The sequence below is a fragment of the Somniosus microcephalus genome, chromosome 11 (assembly GCF_052327205.1).
Source record: "Somniosus microcephalus isolate GS21.2 chromosome 11, FLI_Smic_1.0, whole genome shotgun sequence".
Lineage (NCBI taxonomy): Eukaryota > Metazoa > Chordata > Chondrichthyes > Squaliformes > Somniosidae > Somniosus > Somniosus microcephalus.
Genome location: NC_140997.1, coordinates 186,124,417 through 186,134,351, shown reverse-complemented (window position 1 = coordinate 186,134,351; position 9,935 = coordinate 186,124,417). Strand labels below are relative to the sequence as shown.

Here is a 9,935-nt window from a genome sequence, read left to right as displayed (position 1 = left end):
CAGTCTGTCTTTATGTTTGCTGCAAGTTTACTTTCGTATTCTATTTTCCCCTTCCTGATTAATCCCTTTGTCCTCTTTTGCTGTATCCTGTACTGCCCCCAATCTTCCGGTCTGGTGCTTTTTTTTGCCAGTTGATATGCCCTTTTTTTTGATTTTATGCTGTCCCTAATTTCCCTCGTTATCCACGGTTGAGTCACCTTTTTAGGTTTATTTTTATGCCAAACCGGTATAAACATGTTCTGGAATTCTTCCATTCTATCTTTGAATGCTTGCCATTGTCTATCCACTGTCAATCCCCCCAGAAACACCACCCAATCAATCTTACCCAATTCCCGTCTCATACCCTCGTAATTCCCTTTATTTAAGTTCTGGACCTTAGTCTCTGATTCAATTTCCTCACTCTCCATCTCGACTGAGAGCTCGATCATATTATGATCGCTCTGACCCAAGGGGCCTCGTACAAGAAGATTGCTGATAAGTCCCTTCTCATTGCACAATACCCAGTCTAAAATGGCCTGATCTCGAGTCGGCTCCTCGACATATTGGTCCAGATAACCGTCCCGAAAACATTCCAGGAATTCCTCCTCCTCAGAATTTTTACTAATTTGGGTAGTCCAATCAATATGTAAATTAAAGTCACCCATGATGACAGCTGTGCTCTTATCGCACGCTTCTCTAATTTCCCTTTTTATGCCTTCCCTCACCTCCATATTACTATTTGGAGGCCTATATATCACACCCACTAACGTTTTCCTCCCCTTGCTATTTCTCATTTCTACCCATACAGATTCCGTTTCATCCGAGTTAATATCCTTCCTTTCCATTGCATTAATCCCCTCCTTTACCAGCAATGCTACCCCACCTCCCCTACCTTTTTGCCGATCCTTCCTAAATATTGTATATCCCTGGATGTTAAGTTCCCAGCCTTGCCCACCCTGCAGCCACGTTTCTGTAATCCCAATCAAATCATACTTGTTTACCTCTATTTCCACAACTAATTCATCCACCTTGTTCCTAATGCTTCTAGCATTAAGATACAAAGTCTTCAGGCTTGCTTTTTTCACACTCTCATTATGAATTAGTTTGGCCCTTTGTGTTTCTCTCCTTTGCTTATTGCTTCTCACCTTTCTACCATCTATTTCTAACTTCATATGACTTCCCTCTTTTCCACTACCTAGGTTCCCATCCCCCTGCCAAATTAGTTTAAATCCTCCCAAACCGCCCTAGAAAATATTACCCCGAGGACATCGGCTCCCTCACAGTTCAGGTGTAGACCGTCCCCTTGGTACAGGTCACTCATCCCCAAGAACTGGTTCCAATGCCTCAAGAATTTAAATCCCTCTCCCTTGCACCACTGCTCAAGCCACGTATTTAGCTTATCTATCTTACTCTCTCTAAACTTATTAGCTCGTGGCACTGGTAGCAATCCAGAGATTACTACCTTTGAGGTCCTACTTTTCAATTTAGCTCCTAACTCCCTAAATTCAGCTTGTAGGACCTCCTCCCTCTTTTTACCTACATCGTTGGTACCTACATGTACCACGACAACTGGCTGATCCCCCTCCCCCTTCAGAATGCTCTGCACCCGCTCCGAGACATCCTTGACCCTTGCACCAGGGAGGCAACATACCATCTTGGAGTCTCGGTCTCGGCCACAGAAACTCCTATCTATCCCCCTTACAATTGAATCCCCTATCACTATAGCCCTATCCCTCTTTTTCCCACCCTTCTGTGCAGCAGAGCCAGTCATGGTGCCCTGAACCTGGCTGCTGGTGCCTTCCCCTGATAAGTCATCTCCCCCAACAGTACCCAAAACGGTAAACCTGTTTTGGAGGGAGATGACCGCAGGTGACTCCTGCACTACCTTCCTGCCTTTACCCTGCCTTTTGGTCACCCATTTACTGTCTGAGCTAGCCTTTACCTGCGGTGTGACCAACTCACTGAATGTGCTATCCACAACATCCTCAGCATCGCGTATGCTCCAGAGTGAGTCCATTCGCAGCTCCAGCGCCGCCATGCGGTCTGCTAGGAACTGCAGCTGGACACACTTCCTGCACACATAGTTGTCAGGGACAGTGTCCCTGATTTCCCACATGGCACAGGAGAAGCATGACACGATCTGATTGAATGGTGGAGCAGGCTCGAGGGGCCGTACGGCCGACTCCTGCTCCCAATTCTTATGTTCTTAGGCTGTGATATGCTGTTTTACAATGACACAAGTGTTATGATTCGCAATGTTGTATTCTGCTGCTAGGGTGATGCTGTGTTCCTTTCAGGACACGAACTCTAATGGCTGTTACCTAAATATAGCTCGATACCAATTGGATGGGACAAAAATATTCTGACTCCTGTGTCGTTCAGCTATTTCCTGTTGCTCGGAGAGCTTAATAGACAGGTGCAACATAGAGGTACTATTGTTATATAAATAGCTGGCAGATCTCCGGTGGCATTGCTCACATTACATCAGATAACAATGTTTTACAATGACAGGAACATTATAGCATGTAACGCACAATGTATCATTCTGCCGCAAAGTTGAAGCTCTGTTTAAGCTAGTTTATCTTTTTAAGGGCTCAAAGTCTAATTGCTATACGTGTTAAAGACTGTTTCCTCAGTCAATATGTTGCCACTGTAGCACTTTAAAGTAATTACTCAAGAACGTAATAATCAGGAGCAGGAGTAGGCCGTACGGCCACTCGAGCCTGTTCCACCATTCAATCAGATCATGGCTGGTCTTCAACCTTAACTCCACTTTCCCGCTCAACCTCCATATCCCTTAATTCCCCTAGAGTCCAAAAATCTATCGATCTCAGCCTTGAATATACTCAAAGACTCAGCATGCACAGCGCTTTGGGGTAAATAATTCCAAAGATTCACAACCCTGAGTGAAGAAATTCTTCCTCATCTCAGTCTTAAATGGCCGACCCCTTACCCTGAGATTATGCCCCCCAGTTCTAGACTCTCCAGCCAGGGGAAACAATTTCTCAGCATCTATCCTGTAAATCCCCTTCAGAATCTTGTATGTTTCAATGAGATCACCTCTCATTCTTCTAAACTCCAGAGAGTATCAGCCCATTCTACTCAATCTCTCCTCATAGGACAACCCGCTTGTCCCAGGAATCAAACTAGTGAACCTTCGTTGCACCGCCTCTAAAGGTAAGTATATCCTGTAGTGTATGTACCTTTAAGAGGAACTATGTTTTTGAAGCCCCTGTATACTGTAGTACCAGTAGTGACCACTCGGGTATATAAGCCTGTGTAGCGTCTTGTGTTGTTAGTTCACCTCCAGACTTTGTTCAGTAAACACTTGTGAAATCTGTTAAGTCTGTGAATTATTTAGTTAATTAAGACACAGACTAATTAGTAACAATCAAAACAGGTCTTTACTGGTTGGAGGTAGGGACTACACTGAATACAAGATTACTGCACAGTGCTTATATACCGGTGTGTTCACCCCCGGTATTACGTCTACAGCAGCCTGAGAAAGTAGCACATCTCTTAAGGTGGAACAGGCTTAAGCTCTCTTAAGGTGGAACAGGTTACATACACAACACTCCTCCCTTCTTAGCTTTATAGTCATCCCCCCCATTTGACATAACGTAATAACATATATACATATATAACTTCATGTTTAACGTAACATATCACAGATTCAGTCTCTGCGGAAAACAGTTCACAGATTCAATCTCTGTGGTGTAGTCGGTTCACGTTACTCATTCAATAGTCCTTTCATGGATTTAACAGCTTGAACTTCCGAACTGATTTGGCTCCGTTCGGAGGGACCACGTGTGTGATCTGGTAGAGGTGATAATGGTTCAGATGGGTCATCTTCTGTTTTTACTTTTCCTTTTCTGCTTCTTGGAGACTCTCTGGGCTCCATTGTCAGCTGCCACAGCTGCCAGCTGCATGCGCAGTTCCTCCTTCTCTTCCTCCTGTTTCCGTCGTAGAGCCAGCTTCTCCCGATGTTCCGTAGACTTTTGGTGCTCCTCCATGATTTCTGCACTTTGGGAGTCGAAGTTACAAGCTGGGCAGGACAGGACATCGTAATATTCGGTGTCGTCCTGAGCTAGACCAGTGAGAGGGTCGTCTATTTCCTCCATACCCAGCTGGACGTTAGCCAGCTCTTGTTCCAAATCCAGACATCTTTCCTGAAGAGACTTCTTCATGTGTACCTCTGCATCCAGCTTTTTCTGGGCTTTCAGCAAGTCGTTTACTAGTGACCTCATTTGTGATTTTAATACTTCAACTTCCTTTGGAGATTGATTGATCGGACTATGCAATCCCTCTACCGGAGCAGCTGTTTCAGCGGTCTGTTGTTCTACATTGACGTGAGTCAGCGTACTTTTGGCATCCAATGGCTGCTCTGTTGCAGTCGTTTCAGTCTGTGTCGTCACATCAGCCATCTCAATGACTTTTGAGAGCTCCGAACCCTTTTCCTTTGAAGATCGCAGCTCGTGTTCAAGTTTTTCCCATTTCAGAGTCTTGTCCCTCAGCATATGAAGGAGTTGGCTGACCGTTAACTCTTCTGACACCAGATTATGGCACGCACCTTCAGAACCTGAATCAGCTTTGATTCGTTCGGCCTCCTCGCGCAGATGGTTGGTGTGCTCCTGCTCCATTTTCTCCATCAGTTGCTTCTGTTGCCTTTCCAGATTCTCCCACTCTGTAACAAAGAACTTTTTTATTTCATTCATCTCTTGCTCAAAACGGCGAATCATTTGTTCTAATTGCTGTTGTAGTTTGAAATGGAGTTGAGTTCGAGCCCAGTGTCCCTCAAAAATGTGCATATCAGTAGACTTGACAGACTCAGAATTCTCTGTTAAACTATGTTGTTGTTGCTCAGTGGAATTCTGTGCTGAAACTTTGTCTTTTGCACATGGGTTGGTCTTACCATCATCAATTCTAGAGTCTGGGCTGATTATCTGCACCGAGTTCTCACTCTTTATGGCTTTTAGCGAATGCCAGTCCATATTTATGTTTCTAAACCACTCCCGGCCTAGTAGTGGTGGACCTCCCTCCGGTAGCACATATAAGTCCATTATTTGACTTCCTTCGCCCTTGTTGGCCACTGCAACCTTTATTGTCCCGATGGGGTACACTCTCTGCCCCGTGTAGGTTGTCAATATAATCTCCGTATCCTGTAGGGGAATATGTTGGAATAACCTTCTGTAATCTTTCTTATTCATGACCGACAATGCCGATCCAGTGTCCAATTCCATTTTTACTTGGACTCCTTCTATCTGAAGAGTAACCCAAATTGTCTGGAGGTCTGCACCCTTACCAACGTTGAGTACCCTTAAGCTAGCCAGTTCAATACTGCTTAAGCCAGCCAGTTCATTACTGCTAGCGTCTGAATCGGACTCCTGTTCGGCCACCTTGTGTACTTTTGCGTATTTTCCTTGCGGTGACTTCTTGTTGCTGGTCTTCTTCCCTGACCTGCATACTCTAGCTATATGTCCAAGCCTACCACAAGTTCTACATTCTTGGTTTTTAAACCAACACTGGTTCTGATCATGCGTTGTCTTTCCACAACGGTAACATTTGCCAGAACTCACACCCAATTTGTGTGCACTGAGCTCCGGTGACCGTAGCTGCATTACTGCCGTGCCTCTCGCTGCGGCTTCGTGTGCTGCTGCCATAGTGACCGCCTTCTCAAGCGTCAGCTCATTCTCCTCGAGCAGTCGCTTTTGTGTATCCTGTTTAAATAAACCACACACAAATTTGTCTCGTAGTGCATCTGTCAGTCCCGTTCCAAACTGGCAATATTTCGCTAATTTACGCAATTCCAGCAAATATTCAGCATTGCTTTCATGCTGTAGCTGCCTTCTGTCGTAAAATTTAAATCGTTCCGCTAGCATCAGCGGCGTGGGGTTTAGATGATCTTTCAGGACAGTAACAATCTCATCGAACGTCTTATCCGCCGGTTCATCTGGTGATAACAGGTGTTTCAATTGCCCATATGTCTTCGCACCCATTAAATTTAATAATGTTAGAGCTTTATCTTGGTCACGAATTTTATTGGCCTTACAATAATTTTTTACTCTTTCAACATATATGGCCCAATCTTCGAGGTCACTATCAAAGGTGCTAATATTCCCGTGTTTAGGCATTGTAGATTTGCAATTTCTCAGATTTTATTTTCTTTACTTGTTATCAAAGATGGCGGCTTCCCGCTCTTGCCGTCGTCCTCCGCCCACAAAATGGCGGTTTTCCCGCGCTTGGCGGTCTTCACCCGTCCCCCGACGCCGTCTCCCTTCAGCCCCCGAGTGCGGCCCTTATCTTCGCCGCGATCGCCCGAGTGCGGCCCTTATCAGCGGATGCGATCGATGGCCCGGCTGCGCCTCGCACTTGAAAGCGGCCCGGCCCTTATCAGTACTTGCGATCGATGGCCCGCGCTGTGCACCGCGGCTCTCGCGCCTTCAATTTCTGCAGCCGCTGCCCTTTCAGCCCGAGTGCGGCCCTTACCGGTGGTTACGATCGATGGCCCGGCTGCGCCCCTCACTTCAAAGCGGCCCGGCCCTTATCTGCCGATCGCTATCGCCCTGTACCTGTCTTCCCCAGCCCTGTCTTCTACACCGGTTCACAAGCTGATGGAGGCTTCAGGGTCCTAATGCCTGTCGCTTCCAGTGGGGTGGTGTGGTTTGAAACCTCTCTTCAACCGCCGTGGAATAACTGCCGCAGGGTAAGAACCTGACTCGTCGCCAGTGTTAAGTCTGTGAATTATTTAGTTAATTAAGACACAGACTAATTAGTAACAATCAAAACAGGTCTTTACTGGTTGGAGGTAGGGACTACACTGAATACAAGATTACTGCACAGTGCTTATATACCGGTGTGTTCACCCCCGGTATTACGTCTACAGCAGCCTGAGAAAGTAGTACATCTCTTAAGGTGGAACAGGCTTAAGCTCTCTTAAGGTGGAACAGGTTACATACACAACAAAATCAACTCCTGCATTCCGTGTCTCCATTAACACACGGATCTAACATATCCATCCTCAGATAAGGAGACCAAAACTGTGCACAGTACTCCAGGTGTGGTCTCACCAAAGCCTTGTTGAATTGTCGCAAGACTTCCTTATTCTTGCACTCCAATGCCCTTGCAATAAAGGCCAACATGCCATTTGCCTTCCTAATAGCTTGCTGTACATAATATGAGCTGAATTTTACATTAAGTTTGAGAGTGATGTAGTCCAATCTGAAACTAAGGTCTTCAATCTAAACAGAGGAAACTACAAGGGTATGAGGGACAAGTTGGCCATGGTAGATTGGGAGACTACACTAAAAGGTATGAAGGTGGACATATAATGGCTAACATTCAAGGAAATAATGCATAATTTGCAACAAACATATATACCTCTAGGGCATAAAAACCCAAAAGGAAAAGTGATCCAGCCATGGCTAACAAAAGAAATTAAAGCTAGTATTAAGTCAAAGGAGGAAGCTTATAAAGTTGCCAGAAAAAGCAGTCAGCCTGAGGATTGGGATCTTTTTAGAAATCAGCAAAGGGGGACCAAGAAATTGATAAAGAAAGGGAAAATGGAATATGAGCACAAACTAGCGAAAAATATAAAAACGGATTGTAAAAGCTTCTATAGGTATGTGAAAAGGAAAAGACTGGTGAAGGTAAATGTAGGTCCTTTACAGTCAGAGACAGGAGAATTTATAATGGGGAATGAGGAAATGGCAGAGAAATCAAATAAATACGTTAGCAAAATACTGCGGATGCTGGAAATCCGAAATAACAACAGAAAATGCTGGAAAAACTCAGCAGGCCAGGCGACATCCGTGGAGAGAGAAACAGAGTCAGGCCTAGAAATTCAGTCTGGACACTTTTGGGGCGCTAAAGTCGGGCGTTCGCTAAAGTTAGTGCCCGCCGGAAAGTGCAGGCCACATCGCCGAAATTCAGTAGAGTTGGCCAAGAGTTTGGCCGAGCGCTGAAACTGGCGTTGCAATGCTCTGTTCAGGCGCTAATCCGGCGATGCGGCCTGATAACGCCGAGGCCGGGCGCAGCGCAGGTGCGGTCATGTTTTGATTGACAGCAGACACCCTGACGCCGGCCAGCTCTTAAAGGGGGAAGGGTCAACTTTGACTGCTGCCACGCCCTGCATACTGGAGCCCTGCAGCTAGGCCTCAACACTGCTGGTGGGCCAAAATAGCGCCTGGAGACATGGAGAGGGCCCGTGAACGAGCGCAGCGCTTCTCAGAGCATGCTCTGAGGGTGCTGATTAATGGTGTCAAAGACAAAAGAGAGATCTTGTGCCCGGACAGTGGCAAGAAGGCTCCCAGGAACCTGTACAGGAAAGCCTGGAGGAGAATCGCCCGCAGGATGTCATCCACCTGCGATGTCCCCAGGAGTGCGGACCAATGCCGCAAGAAGTACAACGACCTCACTCGGTTGGTGAAGGTGAGTACCCTTTCCAGTGTCCTCCTCATCCTTGCATGTGAACCTCACATTATGGGCAAAGGGACCTCAAAAGCCTAATGGGCAGCCCTCCTCCCGCAGCAATGGCACTGGCATGATCATCAATAGCACTTTCTGCACTTAACACACTGGCCAAGCTATTCGACCATGGGAGGCAGTGCACACAGCAACAGGGCACCACACTGGCCAAGCTATTCGACCATGGGAGGCAGTGCACACAGCAACAGGGCACCACACTGGCCAAGCTATTCCACCATGGGAGGCAGTGCACACAGCAACAGGGCACCACACTGGCCAAGCTATTCCACCATGGGAGGCAGTGCACACAGCAACAGGGCACCACACTGTACTTAGAGGCCGTCCTTTCTCTTGCAGGCCAAGCTGGCGAGGAATTTGAGGAGCCAGGCTGTCACCGGTGGAGGCCGTCCCGAGTACCAGGCGCTCAGTGATCTGGAGGAGAGCGTGGCTCGACTCATGCGTGCCCGGGTGACTGGCCCTGTTGCGATCGGAGATGCGGACCCTGTACTGGAACCCACTGGTAAGGACATGACCGGTTGGACCTCTCTCGTTGCCCTTGCGCTTCAGATCTACATCCTTTCCCACTGACCGACAAATGCGCATAATGCCACCACTCAGGCCTCCCTCGCTGACGCCCTGTCCTCACTCTAAAGCTACTCTTGTGCCTTCCTGCTTTCAGCTGGTGAGGAGGAGGTGGTCCCTGAAGCTCTGACTGCGAGGCCCTTGGAGGAGGAGGACAACGAGGACCAGGAGGAAGGCGGCACATCGGGGGAACCCTCATCCGCGCCAGGGGATGGCAATGGAGGGGGGACGTCTGGCCTGCAGGAGAGCCAGGGGGAGGTGTTGCAGGGGAGGGCAGATCCTGGGCCCAGTGGGGTCGACACACGCGGGAAGGCTCCGGCAGCACGCCGGCCTTCTTCCCAGAGGGGGGAGGTGTTGCAGGGGAGGGCAGATCCTGGGCCCAGTGGGGTCGACGCACGCGGGAAGGGTCGGCCAGCTCGGCGGCCTTCTCCCCGGAGGGAGAGTCCGCCCTCCAGTCCGGAGACGGTCCTCGCCCAGGAGGTGCGCCTCCTCGATGAGATGTCGGCGGTGTCTGAGCGGCGCCACCAGGAGTTCATGGGGGTGGTGGAACAGATGCCTCAGGCCATTGAGTCCCTGGCTCGTAGTGTGGTCGCTTTCGGGGAATCACAGGCCAGGGGGGTCGAACAACTCGCGGCAGCGCACGACAGGGGTGTCCAGCAACTCGCGGCAGCGCACGACAGAGGGGTCGAACAACTCGCGGCAGCGCACGACAGGGGTGTCCAGCAACTCGCGGCAGCGCACGACAGGGGTGTCCAGCAACTCGCGGCAGCGCAGGACAGGGGTGTCCAGCAACTCGCGGCAGCGCAGGACGCGACTCGCGAGATGAGTGGTGCCGTCCAGACACTGGCAGAGCTGATGCGGGCACATACCAGGGCAGTTCGGGCACTCACTTCTGCCACACTCGCTGTGGG

At 48.7% G+C, this 9,935-nt stretch overlaps 1 protein-coding gene across 1 annotated transcript in view; it reads left to right on the top strand.

The window, feature by feature from the left end:
• Positions 1 to 8,687: 8,687 nt before the first annotated feature.
• LOC147111045 (uncharacterized) overlaps positions 8,688 to 9,935 on the top strand; it is a 13,770-nt gene continuing 12,522 nt past the window's right edge. The window contains exons 1-2 of the mRNA XM_085999996.1: positions 8,688 to 8,962; positions 9,122 to 9,930. Of these exons, the coding sequence (XP_085856122.1) occupies positions 8,899 to 8,962; positions 9,122 to 9,930 (873 nt within the window). The 5' untranslated portion in view covers positions 8,688 to 8,898. The remainder of the gene's footprint in view (positions 8,963 to 9,121; positions 9,931 to 9,935) is intronic.